Source organism: Myotis nattereri, assembly GCF_964212035.1.
Source record: "Myotis nattereri genome assembly, chromosome: 2".
In the NCBI taxonomy this organism is placed as follows: Eukaryota; Metazoa; Chordata; class Mammalia; order Chiroptera; family Vespertilionidae; genus Myotis; species Myotis nattereri.
Genome location: NC_138076.1, coordinates 214,066,936 through 214,089,066, shown reverse-complemented (window position 1 = coordinate 214,089,066; position 22,131 = coordinate 214,066,936). Strand labels below are relative to the sequence as shown.

Here is a 22,131-nt window from a genome sequence, read left to right as displayed (position 1 = left end):
GCCAAAGAAGGTGGACTGCTGTGAAGGCAAAATAAAGAATCCCTTCAGCCACCAATGAACCAAGCAGTTCTCTTCCGGTCACAGCGAAAAGCAGGAATTCTAGACACGAGTCCCTTTCCCTTTTTATTAGTATCTTCTTGTTATTATTAAATTGATTCACATTCACTATACAGACTGCAAAGAGTATATGGAAAAAACACGCCCGCCCTAATGTCACCAGCCAGAGGTCACCACTGCTACTATGACAGTGTTTCCTTCGCTCAGTCTGCCATGTACCCAGGTATCCGCGGACCTTAATAAACATGTAGCACAGACACGAGGCCTTGAAGCAGGCTTCTAGGCCGCATGCTGTGGCTGGCTCTGAACTCCCTGCCCGTGCCCCCGTGAGCGTGGAAGCCGCACAGTAAGTGCCCCTGAAACAGGGCTTTACTGGGTGCAGATCCTGCTGCCATAACTGGGAACATTTCCAACCAGGGAAACAAGGCTGAGGCCAGCGTAACCATCACGGACTGGACTGCATGCTGGGCACGTCTTACACCCTGACCTCATGTGCGCCTCGCCCACTTGGCCATGACGACTAAAATGACTGTTCTGGGTTGAGTAACCTGAGTCACGGAGAGGCTAACTAATCCGCTCAAGGCCACCCAGCTATTATCCATCAGAACCTAGGTTGAAGCCCAAGTCCCCATTTATTTATAGTCAAATCTATGATAATCCTTTTTTTAATATATTTTTATTGATTTCAGAGAGGAAGGAAGAGGGAGAGAGAGATAGAAACATCAGTGATGAGAGAGAATCATTGATTGGCTGCCTCCTGCTCGCCCCCTACTGGGGATCGAGCCCACAACCTGGGCATGTGCCCTTGACTGGAATCAAACCTGGGACCTTTCAGTCCACAGGCCAACACTCCATCATGAGCCAAACCAGCTGGGGCACCATTATTTCTAACTTATAAAACATTCTTGCTTATTCTGAAAAACCGATTAATGTTGTTACAGATTTCTGGCTCCATCTTTAACAGGCTGTCTGACTCAGCGCCCGGGTTCTGTTGGTCTGTGGCGGGCGAGGCGGGCCTTCCCGTCACCAGCTCCTCTCCCACTCACTTTGTAACGAGCTCCTTTTCTCGGGATCCCGGGGCCACCCCATCACGTTAGCTTCTCCGGGGGCTGTTTCTCCTCCACTAGCCTATACTCTTCTGTGCATCGTCGACTGTTTAATTTTAAAAAATACTTTAATACTGTTAAAGCAATGCCCCAATTCTTTTCATTTTTCCAAATTTTTGGGTTTTTTTCCTCAGTAGATTTTGGCAGCTCTAGCAATAAATACATGAGTCTGAAAACAACTAACACCTTCACAGGATTCTGCATTCCCATCGGGACAGATGCAGCGCTCGGTGATGTGGCCCACCTGTCCGGGTGCTTCTTGCTGTGGGTCCTGGGACATAATCATTGTCACTGTTAAACTAACGCCACTGAAGCGCCTGTTGTCCACCGCTCCCCACGCGGCACAGGAAAAGGCTTCCAGGCCCCGACAACCTGCTCGGTCGCCAGGGCCCAGGGACTCCGCGGCTTCCTCTGGGCATCGAGGAGCCGTGACTGTGCTTCTCAGAAATGTGCACGCCCCTGAGAGGTTCCCTCCAGGAAGTCGAAGGATCCACCTAGAAGGCTCAGACCAAAGACAGCCCCGCAAGAACTAAGATGCAATCTCTGTCAAGAACGACTTCTCAGTCGGTCCCGCGCGTGCGCCGCTTTACAAAAGGTGTCCGTCCGCTCCAAGAGCTCAACCAAGTCGGTCAAAGCTCTCCAAGGGCAAGCTCGCACGTCTGCTCTGGGTGAATGTGGACACTCCAGGGAAAGCCTGGCCGCTAGAGTCAGCATCCAGCCGGATGTCGCTCCCAGCAAGGGACTGAGCCGCTGGGAGGCTTCGGTTCATCAGTGACAGGGGTGCTCGTCCACTGCCCACACCAGGCGCGTGTCCACCTTCACGGAGCTTACAGCCTCGTGAGCCAGAGCGAGTGGACTGGGAGCGGGAGCAGCACAGTTAGTGCTTCCCATGGCAGGGAGCCTGGTTAGTAGGCCACAGTCACAGTAATGACAGCTGTAACTGGTTACGTTTTATCTACATATTTAGCACGTTCCTTCCTTTTAAATCATGTTTCACCTTTTCTGTAAAAGAATAAGCTGATCATTCCACAAGATACAGAAAGGGGTCTTTGGGTCCTTAAAAAAAATTTACAGCTGCAACAAACTCACCCCCGAGATGTGTCCTCCGGTAGGAATTTTAATTTCATTTACTGTAACAGGAACTGCAAGTTCAGGAAGCAAATGGTGACAGCTTGATGTATGAATTTTGACATATTTCTTGAACTGGGATTACATTACAAAAGAAAGTGGAATTCTCAGCAAGTCAGATCTTGCCTATACACTCAATCTTCAAATCAATATGCTGAATTCTATACAACTCGCTTCTGACAGAGGAAAACAGCCGAGAGGCCACGGCCCCGCCATTGCAAGGTTGCCCGCGCTCTCAGAACCGAGCTAGAGCGGTTTTGGTGTCCGCACAGAAACACTCAGCTCTTTACTGAGTCCCACCAAAGAGAAATCAGCTCGGAAAGCATCTGTGGTGAAACTGACAAGAAAAAAAATGATTCTCCGCTGAAGAAAGGGCTCATGTTTGCTCTCACTTGACTTCCTCTGAGAAGGCCCTCTAGGGAAAGCAATGTACACAGACCACGGAATGTGAGAGCTACTTCAAGCTTTGTGAATACCAGAAATTAGAGGAACATTAATTTCCATTTGAAAACGTTATTTCATTTTTATCGCATGTCTTTGTTTGAAAATGCAGCCAGGATATTTTATAGTAAAATACAGACTACTTGAAAAGGGGGGTGTGTCTGATTGGCTATGTATTTTCAGAACCTAAAACTGTGCTCAGTATGCACCAGACAACAAATATTCTAAAAACAAACTCTCATTCAAGAAAACTGTACTGAATGCCTACTGTGTGGCAGGTACAATTTAATCTTGGGAACAACAAAGGGGGTAAAACATTTTTGACGAAAAAGGCATCACAGAGATTTCTCACGTATATAAATGAAACCAACCTTCATACAGATAATTTTGGACCAAAGTGGCCAAATAGTTGTGTTTACATAATGAACTTCTCACACAGCACCAACTTATTTCTAAAATGAAGCGATGCCTGTACTGAAAGCTGTGTGCGTGCATGTTTGGCCACATGGGATCAAACACACATGTGCATGCACAGAATCTTTCTATCAGGAGGAGGAGAGAAGAACTGAACAGCACCTCCATGGACCCTCTGGCGGAGAGGACTCAAGCGCAAACCTGGACAAGTCATCTCAGCCAAGACCACTTCTCTGGGGACAAGAGGTGGATAAACTAGGTCACCTGCCTGCCCATGTGAAAAGAACGCATGCAGCTTTATGAAGAAAAAAAAAGTTTGTTTTTTCCCCTAATAAAGCATTCACTTAAAGAACTTATGATAATAGCAAAGAAAAGAAGAATGGGGAAGAAAAAAGCAAACCACACATTCCTTATTCTACCAAAGCAGCCAAAGAATGCTTTCTCCGTGTTTACAGCATAATACCATGTGCCTCTCCCAACAGAAACCAAAACAGCATCTCCATTTCAGGCCCCCAAAGGTTTAAAGGAAAGCTAATCACCAAGATGGGGAAGGAGAGCCTGTGAGTGGAGCACAGAACAAGGGAAGAACAGAAGTCAGTGAGCGCCTGCCTGCGGGGCTGGTAAAGGGACTCCAGCACCAGCAGGACTTACAACTCAGGACGCACCGCGACCCACCACGTGTGCTGACTTCAGAGTGAAACCCACTGCTGAGCACGCTCCGGCTGAGGCCAGGCCCCTCCACGCCCCTGAGGACAGCCCGAGGGCACAAACACAAGGCAAGAGCAGCCCTTCCCGGGCCTGGGGAGCTCCTGGAGTCCAGCTCCCGTGCCTGCTGAGAGGGGTGCTCCTGGCACAGCTGGCCCAGAGTATGGCATCGTTCACCTGCTCCGGCCTGCCAGGGCTCCCAGCGGAGGCTAGAGCTGCTTGCGCTGCTGCGTGAGCTCACCTGCGAAGGAGCCGGTCTGCTCTGGAGCACGCGGCTCGGAGCAGCTTTCACTCAATCAGCGACAGCTGAGTTAAATCCCTGCCTCTCTGTCTTGGGTCTCACATTTTAAAAAAGACGGTAATTACCCTTCCAGCCTTGTCCAGAGCTGTCACATGGCTCCAATGAAGTAAGAGCAGTGACAGGGAAGGGCCTCAGAGTCTCAAGGGCGCTCTCCAGGTGGGCACCACACTCCATGCATCAGTGAACTTCAAGCACAGAGACCCAGCTGGGCTTAGCTGGCTTCTGATCAAACGGCAGGGCAATCGGGTCATGTGTCCTCAATAATTTTGGAATTCCAGCTCAGAGGCAAGGATGGTGTCTAGATGCTCCTAGAGCAGCCGTGGACAAACTACGGCCCGCGGGCCGGATCCGGTCCCTTTGAAATGAATAAAACTATTGAAAAAAAAGACCGTACCCTTTTATGTAATGATGTTTACTTTGAATTTATATTAGTTCACACAAACACTCCATCCATGCTTTTGTTCCGGCCTTCCTGTCCAGTTTAAGAACCCATTGTGGCCCTCCAGTCAAAAAGTTTGCCCACCCCTGTCCTAGAGTGACAGGTTCACTGATGGAGACACCCACCCGTCGCATCCAACAAAGGCCCCCCCGCTGGGAACGCCCTGTGAAGAGGGGAGGAACTGAGATGGCTCATCACCAGAGCGCCAGCCTTGACCGAGATGGGCCTTGAGCCGCCTGGCTGGCCTGGGGACCCGAGCGCACCCGCCCTCCGCACCTTCAGTGTGAAGTCCGAGAGAAGCTCACTGAAGCTCCTGCCTTCAGTGAGCCTGCCCGGGAGCTCCCGAATGAGAGGCCCTGGTGCGGGGCGGGGGAGCAGGAGCTCACACACAAGCCTGGGTTCGCAGAGCCCCGCAGCTCACAGGCTGAACGGCTCTCCCTGAACGCGGTGAGCAGCACCTGCTCCGCAGGGCTAAGTGCAAAGACTAAATGACAAACCCCGTCCCTCAGTGAGCACACGCTGGGACGCACAGACACTAACCAGGCCCTCAGCCCGTCTCCTCCCGCGCGAAGGAGGAACTAGGTCAGGCCGGACGATACAAACCCTCACTCACATCTTCAGTCTCAGGGCAGAGACAGAACTCCGTTTCCTGTGGGCAGAAGCGGGACCAACCCTGCAGGCGATACAATGAGAATGAATAGCCTGGCGATCAAGACCGGCTATGCCATCACCGTTTTTCCAAAATCAGAGCCAAAGGCATCTGAGTGCCAGGGAGCTCCTTCCTTTGAATGAGCCGAGCCAACATCTGCCACCCCAGCTGAAATCAGGACTTGACTGGGAGAACAAAGAAGCTTCCAGCACATTCAGAAAAAGACTGCTGCTGTGTCTGCTTCTTGGGAAGAGACGACAATCCCGAGCAATGCTTCCGGCTGAAGGCCTTTGTTGGCTCAGGGGAGAAAGTGGGAGAAACAGAGGCATTCCGCCCCTCAGTGCGCCAGCTCCTTCACAGCCTGGAGAGTGTTTGCTCAGAACTCAGCAGAGCTATTAGCAACGGCCCACGGGCAGGAGCACCCGTGGTCTTCCTGGGCCCGCGACCTCCCGGGGCAGCCTTGGACACACTCCATGTTTACCCAGGGTGCAAGCTGAGCCTGCCTTCAGTGAGTCACTCCATAAGCCTTTGAAGGGTTACTACATTTATTCCTATAAGAGGCCAATCCAAAGCAGCAACAAAAGAATAGTTAAACACAAGAAAAAACACCTCCTTTGTGCTCCTCGAGAAAGACAGTCTTGGTCATTAAAGAGGTAAAGAGTTTTATTCTGTACAAACTTTTTCTTACAGAGACCAGCCCAGGAATTTTCCAAGGGGGGTTAGTAGTCTTCCACTCACACCTGCTTGGCGATGAGGAGTCATCGAAACAGTGTACACACACAACCAGGCTGTCGGGCATTTGGTTCTGTGCCATGGGCTGTCGGAATTATTCTACTTAGGAAATGCTCCAGAATTTGCCCCAGAATTTAGCATCTTAGGATCAAGATTTTATTTTCAATCTTTCTCTCCTCTGTTCTTTAGACTAGATGATTTCTATTGATCTATCTCCACGTACACCAACATTTTTTGTTGTTGTTGTTAATCCTCACCTGAGGATATTTTTCCATTGATTTTTAGAGAAAGTGGAAGGGAGAAGGAGAGACAGAGAGAGAAACATCGATGTGAGAGACACACATCGACTGGTTGCCTCCCACATGAGCCCCAACCAGAGCCGGGGATCAAGTCTGCAACCCAGGTACATGTCCTTGACAGGAATCGAACCCAGGACCCTTCAGTCCATGGGTCAACACGCTATCCATTGAACCAAACTAGCTAGGGCCCAACTCTTTATTCTGTCATCTCTATTGAGTTGTTAAGCACATTCAGTAAAAATTTTTAAATTTTAGTTTGCCTACTATATTTTTCAGTTTTAGAATTTCCAATTGGTTCATATTTTTATAGTTTCTATTTCTTTGAATCATGCTATCTTTCATGCATTAAAAGGATATTTTCCTTTACCTCCTTGAGCACAGTTATAATTGCTTTCAAATCCTTGTCTGCTAAACCCAACATCTGTGTCATCACATAGTCAATCTCTGTTAATTATCTTTTTCTCTTGAGAATTTTCCTGTGTGCCAGTGAGTCTGGATCCTGGCCGCTGTAAGTGCTATGTTGTGGGAACTCAGCATTCTATTACTCTAAAAAACTGTTATGTTTGTTTTAGCAGGCAATTATCTTAGTTGGACCTTAACTGTAAATTCTTTAGGGTGACCGTTCAAATCTCAATACGATTAATTCATCCTTCTCTGAGCTGCGTGGTGCCTGACCCACGTGTGATTCAGGCCTCAGCAGGGATGCAGGCGGTTAGCACAGAGAACTTGGGGCTTGCTTTATCCTTTCCAGGATTACCTCCCTCCTTCACCTTCCAGTGGCTGTGGCTGCTTCAAACTGTCTTTCAGCCCTAACCGGTTTAGCTCAGTGGATAAAGCGTCGACCTGCGGACTCAAGGGTCCCAGGTTCGATTCCAGTCAAGGGCATGTACCTTGGCTGCAGGCACATCCCCAGTGGGAGGTGTGCAGGAGGCAGCTGATCGATGTTTCTTGCTCATCGATGTTTCTAACTCTCTCTCTCCCTTCCTCTCTGTAAAAAATCAATAAAATATATTTAAAAAACAAAACAAAAAACTGTCTTCCATTCTTTAACTAAAAGGTCTATAGGTTTTCCATCAGAGTTTTAACTGCCCTGCATCACTCACACACACACACACACACACACACACACACACACACACACACTGTGCCTTCTTCCGTGTGTCAATTCAACTCAGAATCTGCCGTTGGGTCACCTTAGAGTGTCTTCACTAAGCTGTCTTTTGTCCTGAGTTTATAATTAATTATTTGTGGGAAGATCACTCCAATAGTAGCTTACAGGGCCATTAACAAAAGCAGAACCTACAACTCAATCCCCTCCCCCCCCAATTTTCACTTTTTCTCACAATGTTGTGGGCTGTGAAGTCAGGAAGAGCTTGCTGGGGAGCTACTCCTGATTCACGGGGCCTCGGCTGGCAACTAGGAAACTGAGATTAGTGACTTCCAAGTTGGAGTCTCGCTCACATGTCTGGTGCCTCGGCCCTAGAACTGATCTCTTTCTGCCTCCTCTCTGCATCTCCTCCTCCAGAGCTGCTCCACATGGACTTGGCAACTCTCAGCATAGTGACCGCGGGGAATCTGCGCTCTCACATGGTGACGGCTTCTGTGAGGCAGGCACGGGGCCCGCCAGGCAGTGCGGGCCATCACAGAGATGGTGCTGGACCACTCGCACCATATTTTGTTGCTCAAAGTAGTCAAACAGCTCTAGTCATCCAAATTCAAGAGGATAGGGGAGTGGCAACGTCACATTGCAGGAGTACACGCAGAATGATGGGTATTTGTGTGGCCATGTTTGAAAAATGGAACCTGCCACACATATATTCAGTATTTAATGAAGCAAAACAGATGCTACTTAAAGTGTTAGGAAGATACAGGCAGTAGTTCAACATGAAGCATGTGGTCTAATTCTCCTGCCATCATTTTTACCACCTTCTCATATTACTGATATAATTACCTCTAAGCTATTCAGCACAAAATAGGTTTCTAATGCAAGCTACTGAGTTTCCAGAGATTTAATATTATATCCATTTCAAAACTCCTAGAAGAAATGCTTACGTTGCTATAATCCAAGACATAGGGCACAGACATAAATTAAAATGTAGCTGTTTTTCTTAAGATAATGTCAGTAACTGCTGTTGCCTGGCCAGAGCAGCTCAGTGGTTGAGCGTCGCCCCAGCACTGAGAGGCTGCGGTTCGATTCCCGGTCAGGGCACATGCCTGGGTTGCGGGTTTGATCTCCAGTCGGGGAGCATATGGAAGGCAACTGATCAGTGCTTCTCTCTCACATCAATGTCTCTCTCCCCCTCCCTTCCTTTCCTCAGGTGAGGATTAAAAAAGTAATAACTACCGTTTATTGTGTCTACTATGTGTTAAACAATTTCTAGGCTTTTTAAATACCTGTTTTTATTGACTATTGTCTAAGGACATTAGGTTGTTTAAATGCATAGGCTTAGGACGAAGATCAACAATTTATAAGAAAGGAGACTGACTCAAACACACTAAGGACAAATACAATGCAAATTACAAAAATACAAACCCTAATACAAGTAATTATGGCATTTTACGTTTATCTGTGGGAATATATATACACACATATACATATCTCAAGCTACTTTCTAAGCACTGTAAGCTTTCATGCCAAAAAAGTGATTATTTTCTGATTTTAAATATTATATTCTAAATGAAGTCACATATGTCTTATACACAGTAAGAAACAATCTTACCTTGTCTTGGTTATCTTTATTCTTGTAACACATATTTCCGATCAGACGAATGAGATGAGACCTAAAGCCCTCGGCCATGTTTTTGACGTCCCCTTCCGCTCTTATGCAAGCAGAGGTATTGAAGATGTCCGTGGTGTCGTTGGCAGTTACATGAATCAACCGTAAAAGATCTATAACAAAAACAACAAACTTCATTTTCCACAGAAACATTTTTAGTATGTTGTACTAGTTTTTCATAAATGAATCTAATTTATGTTAATGGATTAATATCAAATACAGGTTGAATGCTGAAAGCTTCCTTTAAATAATGATTAACAGGCTCTTCTATTTTTGTTCTAAAATTTTTCATGAATGGTTTTGGGGACATAGGCCATGACGACCCCAACTTGGGCTTTCCATTTATCCACAAAGAAAAGTTAGCTAAACACTTTCCACCATCTTTCTTAGAAAAAGATTTCCACTTTCAACTTCTTTGTGGAAGAACGGCTGTGAGGCCCACTGTCAGCTGCGTCTAGAGACACCACCTGTCTGTGAGGAGCCACACACACACCCGGGAGCATGGCTGGCCCTCTGGCCAGGTGATCCGAAGGCGGCACCAGGTGCTGTTTTGGCTACATTGAGAAGAACTGATAATACTGTTACACTGTATGAGACGCCATAACAGCCTAGGAAAAGAAGCTGTATTTAAGTGTTTGAGCATTATCTCATTTAACCAGCTCAACAAACCTAGTCACACATTAAGCGCCCAGCCTGTTTTGTCTTTAGGACTGAAAGTATAGTGTCAGTCACCGGTGACTGACTGGGCACTTAACGTGTTAAAGGCAGTTGTGTCTTTCCCAATTTATAATGAAGGAATCAGGCTCAGAGAAGTTAGTAATTTCAGAGTTCAGATGGCAGCCTGTGCCTGCCCTGACTCCAAATGCATACTTTTCCACAATGACTAATTATCACTAAAAGCACTGAATTCAAAAATAAAACACCGATACGAGATTCTAACTATCGTCTACAGCTCACTGTGCACTTGTCTACCCATCTAGATCCAAATTCATTTTTCTTAGCATATGAGTCTCCAGAATAATTATAACTTTTTCTAAAGAAAAACATAGCAGCCAGTGAATAGCAACACCATAAGCATGGCTAACCACAAGGAGCAGGTTCTACTTGAATTATTTTTTAAACAGTTTTTTAGCAAAGATGGTAATATTTCAAACACTGGCTTCTTGCTTAAAAACAATCCTATATACTATAATAAAAGCATAGTATGCAAACTGTCCCCTCGACCAGGGGGCGGGGCTGGCCGGGGGAAGGGAGAGAGGCCCCGGCTGGCAGCCAGCAGCCACTAGGGACCCTACCAGTGCATGAATTTTGTGCACTGGGCCTCTAGTTTTCTATAAAAATCAAAGACACAATAACTATGTGTAAGGCACTATTCTTCGCGTCCCATAAATGTGACTAGGAAAATTTTTCTAACAAATTTGGTAAAACTACAGTGATATTAAAAATGCTATCATCGCCGAAACCGGTTTGGCTCAGTGGATGGAGCATCAGCCTGCGGACTGAAAGGTCCCAGGTTCAGTTCCGGTCAGGGGCATGTACCTGGGTTGCGGGCATATCCCCGGTGGGAGATGTGCGGGAGGCAGCTGATCGATGTTTCTCTCTCATCGATGTTTCTAACTCTCTATCTCTCTCTCCCTTCCTCTCTGTAAAAAATCAATAAAATATATATAAAAAAAAAAAAATGCTATCATCATTGAAACCGCGCCCCCTCACCATCACAGGCCCTGGTGATGAAACACTCCCAGGAGCACCATGCGGCAGGCACTGGGACCCTCACATGCTGATGAGGCAGCTTGAGTCAAACAGCAGGGCAGGGAGAACAGCCTGAGCTGTTACAAAACACCACAGTTCCTCCTAAGAAAAAATATTTCCCCAAATCTCAAAAATATAACAATACCCTGAAAATTACAGATCCGTGTTTGAACTTAGAGTATGAAAAGTCAGAGATTTCTCGATGAAAAACAACAGCGTGTGCTGGCTCACTCACCAACGGCTCTCTCCAGCAAGCCAGGGTACCCCTGCAGGTAGCTGAGCAGGTCGGTGTTGGCGGTCATCTCACACAGGACGTCAAGGAGCCTAATTGTAGCCAGGGCCTCGTGAGAAGAGAAGGAAACATACATTTTTAAATCAAACTAAATTATTTGACTGCTTTAAATAGCTGTGAGAAAATGAACTACCACAGTAAGTATTAAAGAGTGAGTGCTTCTCACACATCTATGGAGAGAAACAACTATCAAAACCAGAACAGAAGTATCAGAAATGGCCAGGAACGACCAGCTGCGCTAGCAGACACTGCCATCGAGAAGGCAAAATTATGTGTCTTATCAGAGCAAAGAACCAGAGAAGTTCTCATCCAAGCAAAAATACCTTCCAGCAGTGGAATGAGTGTTCAAAATTACTAGCTACGCACATAACATTTATGCAGATACTTTCTTTTTAAAGCGTTCCCAGCAAGCAAGTTCACTTTACAGATACAAATACACCATGAACTACATTGATTTCGTGTCCACAGGATTCCTGTAAAATGCTGTGGTGCAGAGCATTGGCAACAAGAATCTGCATTATTTCTGGATAAATATAAGCCTATATACAATATCTTGGTAAGCTGGAAAATATATTATTTGGGCTAGTTCACATAGCTACTAAAGAGTTTATTACCAAATAGACTACATGCCCAAGAAAATACCAACTACCAATGGCATGGTACTAGGGAGTCAAAATAAAATCTTTTAAAAATATATATATATTTCTATTTATTTCAGAGAGGAAGGGAGAGGGAGAGATAGAAACATCAATGGTGAAAAAGACTCATTAACTGGCTGCCTCCTATATGCCCTACATTAGGGATCGAGCTGGCAACCCAGGCATGTGCCCTGACCAGGAATCTAACCACAACTCCTGGTTCATAGGTCAATGTTCAACCACTGAGCCACACCAGCTGGGACAAAATAAAATCTTAAAATGCAATTTTTGTACAGATTTTGAACCTCATTTTTAAAGTACACATTAGCTGGCAAACTGTGGTAGATGCTATAAATTTAGGTCATACAGATAACACTCTTCAAAAGAAAAATATCTTCTTTTTGTTAATTCTAACTGCATTTACTATTTTGTAATTTGGAGATTTAAAATACTATTTTAGTGTTGGAATCTCAAAATAAACAGCAAGAAACACACATTTTTAATGCCTTGCATTTTAATTTTATTTCATAGCTTCAATTGCTGGTTAAAGAGTTAGAGGGAAATCCTATATAATAAAGAGGTAATATGCAAATTGACAGTCATGCCCTCACAAGATGGCTGTCTACAACCAGGCCAGCAGAGGGGTTAGTGAGGGACAACCAAACAACTGAACAAGCAGGCTGCGTGGGGCGACCAGGCCGGCAGAGGGGGCTTTTGAGGGCAATTAGGGTGGTGGGGGGACAGTGAGGGGTGACTAGGCCAGGGCATCTTGCAATACGGGTGGCAAAGGAACTAACTGAAACTACTAGGATCAGGTCAGGAGAAACCAGAAGCAACCCAAGAGGCCCCAGTAGGAAGCGCACATTAGGACATCAGGAAGAATCATGCTGCAGATGATGGAGAACAAATCAAGTAAGTCTAAAGCCATGACTGCATAATAATTAAAACAAAACAAGGCACTTGTCACCTCTGGATGATATCACAAAATCAACTCCTTACTCTGAATACTGGTAATCAAGGAGGGGAAAACAAAATGTATCTTATATAACCTATTAGCTGATTAGGGGAAGATATCTTTAGAAAATATTATAGTTAATAAATGAAAAATTAATGATATTTCACAGCCCCTAACAACTGATGGATCTAGGTCAGTGATGGCAAACCTTTTGAGCTCGGCGTGTCAGCATTTTGAAAAACCCTAACTTAACTCTGGTGCCATGTCACATATAGAAATTTTTTATATTTGCAACCATAGTAAAACAAAGACTTACATTTGATATTTATTTTATATATTTAAATGCCATTTAACAAAGAAAAATTAACCAAAAAAATGAGTTTGCGTGTCACCTCTGACACGCATGTCATAGGTTCGCCATCACTGATCTAGGTAATAATCATAACACCTGCTAGCATCACAAAAGAGACAACCAGACATTATGAGCCTCTTGATGAATGAACGTGTCAACAAAGATGAAACATGACTAAAAAAAAATCACAACGAAAAACTAACCGGAATCTGAATACGTATTTAGAACTAATTATCATTCATAAGAAATTCAAGAAAAAGAAGGCCATGTTAACACCACCATGGAGATCCACTCATCCAAATCCAAACTGTAGAAAACGCCACAAGTCAAGCAAGCCAAATTCTTCAACAAACAACTAGCACAGGAAAGAGAAGGAAGAGGGATGGGGCGGGGGTAACCTATATACTAGTAGGAAGGGAGATCTGAGACCTATCAACCAATTGCAATGTATGGCCCTTATTTGTATCCCAAATCAAAGAAATAAATTGGGGGGGGGGGAGTAGACAATGGGGGTAATGTAAATACTGTTTGATACTAAAATTTAAAAATTTTAAATGTGCTAATTGTCCTTCACTTATGTGTGAAGACTCCTTATCTTTCAGAGATACATATAAAATTAACAGATGGCCCTGGCCGGTGCTCAGCAGTTAGAGCGTCGGCCCGAGGACCAAATGGTCTCCGGTTCGATTCCTGGTCAAGGGCATGTATCTCGGAAGTATGCAAGAATATACCAAAAGACAGAAATAGGTATATTAACATCATAATCTAAGACCATTTTTATAAAGGAAGAGATATGGATAAAACCTCAGGATCTTAAAGCCGAATGAATACATAAATTAAAAACCAGATGCTATAAAAATGATTGCCTCTTTCTGATTTTTCAGACATAGTATTATGAGCACATTACTGGTTATCTTGTCCTAAAAATATCACAGATGGGTAAATGCAGTGGTTTCCTGGTAAAGTGGCCGATTTCCGCGCTACAGATACTCCACAACGGCCGCTTTCAAGCTACTGAGAGTTTAACAATCAGCTCACAAACTCCTGACTCTCAGGCATCAGTGGAGACGACACCAGGATGTATAAATACTGAGGCAAGGGGTCTTGTGAAAAATGACCATAGCTTTTTAAACTTGTAAGTGAAAGGATAACGTATATACACTAATATGCACAAGTCGTGCATGTATATAGATCAATGAATTATCAAAAAGTAAACTACTGGGGTTTTTCAAAAGGAAACTGTCCACAATTTTCTATCACTTAATATGTAATAATTTCTCCCACCTTAGAGAAAAACCTCTTTGGAGGAGAAATGTAAAATTTCTTAAATATAGTTCCATCAGGTCACTGATGATAATACTGAACTCATCTATACTATAAATATAAGAGCCGTGAGAACATTTACAGCTGAGATTTCACCAGCACTAAGCTTTCCCTCCCTTCTGTTCTGGAGAATTCATTTAACCTCCTAGAAGCTCAGCTCACTGCTCCTCCTGCTGGAAACACGCAACTCTGTCTTCACGAAGGACAGGCAAACCCGTGAGTGAGGGCGTTCTCTTTCTCCTCCTCTGTCACAGCAAATGGCAACGCAAATATTGGCTTTATCGGCGAGACCTCACAGGGCCGGCATGAGCATCAACAGCAAAGTAACCCCGAGGAAAAGCACAGGCACCCGGAACGAAGCACGCCTTTGTGGCAGGAGCATCGTAACCACGCCTGCGTGTGGCAGGGGTGCGCAGGCTCGCAGAGCAGTCTCCAGATGCGATGGAGCAGTGACCACACACCCCTCCCATCTGGAGAAAGAGGATGGTCCCACCAAAGGGCAAGCCCTCACCTACTCCTCCCCCTATTTGCCAAAGTGCTTCTCTCTCTTCATCATTCCTATCAGCACACAAAGGACCCATTATTGTGTTTCTGAACATGCTGATTAAATCAACTTCACTGAGGTAGAAGTTACATGCAATAAAATACATGCTCTTAAGTCTACGGTACTGAGCGGTGTGAATGTACGCAGCTATGTATAACATTTCTATTGCCCATGACATTCCCACGTGCCCTCCGCAGCCAACCCCACCTATCCACTGGCAGCCCGGGGACAGCTGAGCTGCCTCGCCGTGAGCGGTAAGCGGTGTGCTGTGGAGCTTCAGGTGGAATCAGACTACACGCTCCAGCCTGCCTGGCTTCTTTCATCGCTGCGCGTGAGATTCATCTCTGTTCTTGTCTCAGAAATGTATTTCTTTATACTGCTGAATAGAATTCCAGAGAAAATCCAATTCCAACTTTAAGACCGAAGGAAAAAGAAATAAAATAAAGAGAATTTCTAAAGCGGAGAGGAGGGAAACAGGATGTGAACTAGTTTAGCAAAGGAAAGGCCAGGATGACGTAGGGTAGAGCTTGGGAGAGTAAAAATGCCTGAAGGAGCCCACCAGGTGTGGGTGAATGGGCATCTCCTGCCATGTCAGAAGAAACAAACTCTGGAAGGCAATTTGCAAATGTGCATCCTAAGCTTCACAACAGGATCAACCCTTCCGCCCAGCAGGCCACCTCTGGGCCTGCGCCTGGGTGAACAAGCATGGAAGTGTACAAAGATGCTGCTACAGAGACACAGTCTACAGCACTCTTCAGAACCAATGCAAACAGGGACACCTCAATGTCCAGCTCCCTGTAGCTGCACAAATAAATGATGATAAAGTCTTTACTTAGAGTGCTACACTGGCACTGTAAAAAGCCATTAACAAACTACTGTTCATTCATTCAGAAAATATTTGCTAAGTGCCCACTCTGTACATAGTACTACAAACGTAGTCAAAACTTCTGTGCGCATGGAGCTTACATTCAGAACAACAGGAATTTACAAAAAGATGGCACAGAATCATTTCATTTTTAATGTGTGTGTGCACATGTGTACATATGCATGTGTCTATTTGATGTTATCTGCCTAGATAAATATATTAACTAGAATTGTTGTCATTAACTTTGAATGGTTGTGAATAACAATATTGTTTTCCTTTATCTGTATTTTCTTAACTGTTCTAAAATAAGGACACAGTCTTAGTCTATTTAAACTGCTCTAACAAAAACAGCGTAATCCTATCTAATAAAAGAGAAACATGGTAATTGGCGTATGACCGCTACCCTTCCCATTGGCTAATCAGGGCGATATGCAAATTAACTGCCAGCCAAGATGGCGGCCGGCAGCCAGGCAGCTTGAAACTAACATGAGGCTTGCTTGCTTCAGTGACCGAGGACTCCAAGTTCCCCACCTGCCGCTGCAGGCCTCTGAGCTGCAAGCAACTATGTAACAAACATAGAAGCTAAACAAAACCCCAGAAACCTGCCGGGCTTCAGCCAGCAGGATCGCAACATTGTAAGCAAAGGCCAGAAACCTACTTTCAGCAGCGGAGGCCTAAGAGCTGGAGCCAAGCCTCAAAGCTAAAGCTGGCCCAGAATTAAAAAAAAAAAAAAAAAAAGAAAGAAAAAAAGGAGTGGTTGGGAGCTTCAGTCACCCCCAGCTTGAAAACAGCCCTCAGCTCCTCACCCAGACTGACCAGGCACCCCAGTGGGGACCCCCACCCTGAAGGGTGTGTGACCAGCTGCAAACAGCCATCATCCCCTCACCCAGGCTGGCCAGTGGGGACCCCCACCCTGAAGGATGTGTGACCAGCTGCAAACAGCCATCATCCCCTCACCCAGGCTGGCCAGGCACCCCAGTGGGGACCCCCACCCTGATCCAGGACACCCTTCAGGGCAAACCAGCCGGCACCCACCCATGCACCAGGCCTCTACCCTATATAGTAAAAGGGTAATATGCCTCCCAGCACCGGGATCAGTGGAGCCGCGAGGCCTCCCGGCACCGGGATCAGCGTGACAGGGGGCAGAGCCCAAACCCCCTGATCAGCCCTGCTCTGTGTGTGAGAGGGTGCGGCGCCCCAACCCTCCGCCCCACCCCCAACGGGCCCTACTCTGTGTGTTACGGGGTAGAACCATAACCTCCCCATCGGCCCTGCCCTGAGTATGAGAGTGGCGGCACCCCAACCCCCTGATCGGCCCTGCTCTGTGGGTGATAGAGGGCGGTGCCCCAACCCCCTGATGGGCCCTGCTCTGTGCGTGACAGGGTACAGAGCCCCAACCCCCCTGATGGGCCCTGCTCTGTGAGTGACAGGGGGAAATGCCCCAACCCCCTGATTGGCCCTGCTCTGTGCATGACAGGGGGTGGCGCTGCAACCTCCCCATCGACCCTGCCTTGAGTGTGACAGGGGATGGTGCCCTAACCCCCCAATCGGCCCTACCCTGAGCGTTACTTAGGGTGGAATCACAACCTCCCAATCTCCCTGCTCTGTGTATGACAGGGGGCGGCGCTCCAACTCCCCAATCGGCCCTGCTCTGAGCCCGACCGGGGGCTGCACCTAGGGATTGGGCCTGCCCTCTGCCACCGGGAGCAGGCCTAAGCCAGCAGGTCGTTATCTCCCGAGGAGTCCCAGACTGCGAGAGGGCACAGGCCGGGCTGAGGGACCCCCTCCCCCCCCCCCCCCCGAGTGCACAAATTTTTGTGCACCGGGCCTCTAGTCTATATATAAAAGGCTAAGTGACCGGCTGGTACCTATAACATGCAGACCACGAGAGAGCAGACACTCAATGCAGGAGCTGCCAAGCTGCAGTGACTTGGCAGTGGCAGTTCTTGGGTGATGCACCCCGGGAACCAGAGAGGAGGGAGCCCGATTCCTCTTGGGGCCGTGTGATTCCACCTTATCCTGTGGGTTATGTTGTTGCTGGGGCATTGTCACCCCGAATCTGGTTTACTGCACACTTGCATTTACGTTCCACCCTGTATGACAGCAACTTTGCAGAGTGCCCTCTTGCACTCCAGGACCCCTTGGGGGATGTCTGAGAGCCGGTTTCAGCCCGATCCCCTCAGCCCAGGCCAAGAGACCCCACCTGCCAGAGGGACCCCGCTCACTCCGCAGACAACCTTCAAGCCGCCCCAGGTGAGGCCAGCCAGGAGGGACCGTGGGACCACCCAGGACCGCCTGCATTAGTCCCTGCACTGGAGCCAGCGCCACGAGCTGAGCGTGAGTTTTCTTACCCCCTCCTGCCTGCCCTGCCCAGACACCCTTCAAGCCTCTGTACCATCCCAGGAATTCTAATTAATTTCCTTTCAATGTACACGAATCTGTGCACTGGACCATTAATATGGCTTATAAACAAGGGAAATTATTTCTTGTAGTCTGGAGGTTGTACGTTCAAGATCAGGTGCTGGCGTGGCTGGTTTGGGGAGGAAGTCTTGCGGGTTGCAGATTGCTGGCTTCTTGCTATGCCCTCACGTGGTGGGAGGGGCGAGGGATCTTTCTGGGGCACTAACCCTATTCATAAGAGCTCCACCATGACCTGATCACGTGCCAAAAGCCCCACCTCCTAACACTATCAACTCTGTCATTAGGTTTCCAACATATGAAGGGGGAGGAGAGAGACATCTGACTACAGCGATACTTATGTAATCTTTCTGAAAAGCTTGAAAAAAGAATTCTCATAGAGGACCTCGTGGAGTTGGGAAGTCTGTCTTCTCACCTCGTCGTCATCATGCTGCCCGGCAGTCAGTTTCAGCACAACCCTGCATTGCTCCACGAAGGTGCTGGCGATGAGCTCGGCGTGGCCCAGGAGCGCCGTCGTGTCATCCTTGGTCAGAGGCTCCTCGCCCACCATCTTGGCTATGAGAACGTCCAAGAGTGTGACCCTGGGAAGCAGAGACTTTACAGGAACGTGCACTACAGGGATGCCACAGCGCTAGAAATGTCTAGAGACCACTGTAAGAGAACATGTTTACTCTCTAACTTCCGCACTTTGCTTATAATGTCTAGCTGGGGAAACAGGATTTGAGAATAAAATTAACCCTCATCAATCACCTGTTTTTTAAAAATCTTGATTTCTTTGATATGGCGAGGCTACAGAAAAAAGCACCTTTTATATTGTTACTTTGATCACTAAAATAATTCAAACTTCAGAAATGCTGCCAGTTTTCTAATATATCAACAATAATAACAATAGCAAAGTCAAATGGGCAACATTCACTACTTATTTTTTTTATTTTTTCAGGAAATGTATACTTAATCATTCTCTGAGTGATGAGAACTATAAAATCAACATTCACTACTTACTAGAGCGAAGCGCTTTCCACCCATTTTCTCATTTGGTGCACACAGAACTGGGAGGCTGGTGCTCCACCTCACACCAGGGTGGTGAGAGGCTTACGCAGGCTGCCTGCCGAGGGCCACCCACCTGAGAGCCATGGCTCTCCCGCTCCTGGGCCGGGTGCCTCAGCTGCTCATTTTCCTATCTTTCTTGGGAAGGTAGGCTTTTTTGTTTGTTTCATCATTTGAGTTTACAAAAACATAAATCTGAAACGCAACCTATGCCATTTTTTACATCAATATTTAAATTATCAATAAATATTTTTATTCAACAACCTTTTTCCTTTTCCTAGAAAAAAACAAATCATATACAGGGCAACCTATCCAGCATAAACGAAGTGTGTTCCTCAGAATCCTATTCTGACCTGCGATTATATGTACAAGTCTTCGTTTCTACACCAGGGAGGGGCCCCGCTTCCTTTCATCAAATGTATCACAAAGTTTGCTGGCATCATTCAATTGCTTCCATGTGTGTATATGTGCAATTCAGAGGGCATGAGGAGCAAAAGTACAAATCTCAAGCCAGAATATTTATGGTTGATGTTTCTGGAAAACAAAGTTCGCAGCAGCTAGAAATCTGGCTGAGGCCGTATAACCATGTGCAATATGAAGCACAAGACGCACCTCCAGCAACATCTGCCTCCCAGTGGAACGGAGGATTAGGCTCTCATTCAGGCCTTCATTCATTCACTGAATTGGCACCTAAACCACCATACTCGACACATCAACGTTAGAAAATACACGGTATTCAGGAGAAATAAGCCACCGATGAGGGAATGATCATCTTGTCGTAAAGGAATTCACTTTAAATGTCCTCGTACAGTGTACTGTCAGGTGTCTTTTACGTTTTCACATACAACACAGACGTTACCCTACCCCATGGCCTCCGCAGGCGGCACAGGGCAGTGTTATTAAGACAGGCTCCAGAGCCAGGCTGCCGTCCACCGCAGGGAGGCCTGGGCCAGCCACTACCCTCTCCCTCCGTGTGTGCACCTGCCACGCAGGACGACAGGAGTGCCAGCTGCCGAGGCTGACAGTGACTGAGCTGCCCCTGTGGCGCTTGGGACAGTGCTGGACTCACCGAACAAGAGCTGTGGACAAGTTCGTAGGAGCAAAAACTGTCGATGCTTTCACTGACAATGTATTCATAGCAAAAGCAATGACTACCCATAATGCCAAGTGCAGAGGAGAGGGGAGGGTGGCTCTTAGTGACATTTGTAGAGTTAGGATGTGGCCAATTAGATGTTAAATTTCTGACACATCTTCTTGTAGAAAATAAGCACTTTGAAAAGAGCAAGGTCCCCTCCCAGACGCCACCTGCCGCCTCGCTGTGCCTGGAAGACGGTATCTCGGTATCGCTCGCAGTGGCCAATGCGACCTGGAAGTGGAGGCGGCCCCACGGGATAGGCTGCCCTGTGAGGATGCCAGGGCTCGCACACCCTAACCAGCTGCTAAAGACCCTTCGGAACGTAAGGAAACCCCTCAGCCGCGCAGGCTTCCATGCAAAAAACCCTGTTTTGCACCTGTTCTGTGCCCGGGCAACGTGGACACCGCAGAATAGGAAAGACCAAACCCTTCCCGCACACAGCACCTGGCGGGAGTGCCGAGCAGCAGCAGGCAGGCACGTGGCACGGTCCGCTGTATGGCAGGTTATGTAACGGCACACGGGCCAATGTCTGGTAAGTTCTGTGTGTGAGGAGGGGCTGGCACTCCTCCTGGGAAGGAGAATGCAGGAGGCGGAGGAGGAGATCACGCTTGAGCAGAAAACTCCCATGAAGGAGGGAAGTAGCGGCCACCACTGGTTTATAAATAAAAATGGAAACTATTGTCTGCCATCCTCATTTGCTTAATGATTAGCTGCAAAACAGATCACTTGATAGCAATGCAGAAAATACAAACATGAGTCTTAAATCACAATTACACTATGTATTCGTGTACTCGTGTGTTCCTTACTGCGAAGCAATGACTAATTTCTACCAGTGCTCATCAAGTTACTTATTTTAGGTTAAAAAAAAAAAAAAAACTACAACTAATTCTCTTTTAGGAATAAACGTATACATATGTGGCAGTAGCAGGGGTCATGGATTTATAAACATGGCATTTAAACTTACTTTATAAGCATGAACTTTTCTTTTTTGTTAGTGAGGTTAAAGAAAAATCAGTACTTAACACGACTACGAAGGAGTGCATAAAGCTTAACGTTAGACCCAAACATACAGGCAAAATTTCAAAACCACAGCAATTATAAAAATTGTGACTACAATCAAAAGAGTAACATTTTTAAAGTTCTTAACCATTATATCAGTTTCTGATCATCAGATTTCTGAGTAAGTTTTATTTTCCTAAGACAACATTTCCAATAAGGTTTGGAAAAACACATCCTATTGGAATGGAAAGAGAACTGTGAATCATTTTGTTTAATCCTCTAATTTTATAGGTCAGGAAACGGAATCCAAACACGATAAAGACCTGACCACAGTCACACACAGAATTCCTATCGCCAGGCGGGCAGGGAGCCGGCTCGCTCTCAGGGCACTCACGGCTCTGCCCGCTGCAACAGTGGGGAGGTCCCCACCGGGCACCCATTTTCCGTGGGTCTGAATGACCTGTCGGAAACTACCGCCTGGGAGCTATATCCCAAACGAGCCTATCAGCAAGGTGGACAGATGCGCACTCTTAACACACACAGCAGGAATATCTAGCTGCAGGAATGACTAGATAAAGTCACGGCACAAGCACATTTTGCTCCTGGCGTTTTTGAATGTGGCTTCGCTGGACAATGGCGCCAACCTGGATTCTGCAGCCCTGCGCTAACCACTGCCTGTTGTGGCGAAGCTGTAATGTTAACCAACCAATTTCAAACCATTACTGACACAGAAACATGTATTTAGAGATTTTGTGCCAACTAA

The 22,131-nt window shown here is 46.5% G+C and overlaps 1 protein-coding gene across 2 annotated transcripts in view; it reads right to left on the bottom strand.

Annotated features, from left to right (window-relative positions):
• Positions 1–22,131, bottom strand: part of ATXN10 (ataxin 10) — a 126,012-nt gene that overhangs the window by 56,295 nt on the left and 47,586 nt on the right. For both annotated transcript variants that reach the window (XM_081084804.1, XM_081084805.1), the window contains exons 7-9: positions 18,603–18,768; positions 11,036–11,141; positions 8,992–9,161 (exon numbers count right to left, since the gene is read on the bottom strand). In XM_081084804.1, coding sequence (XP_080940930.1) covers positions 8,992–9,161; positions 11,036–11,141; positions 18,603–18,768 — 442 coding nt within the window. The remainder of the gene's footprint in view (positions 1–8,991; positions 9,162–11,035; positions 11,142–18,602; positions 18,769–22,131) is intronic.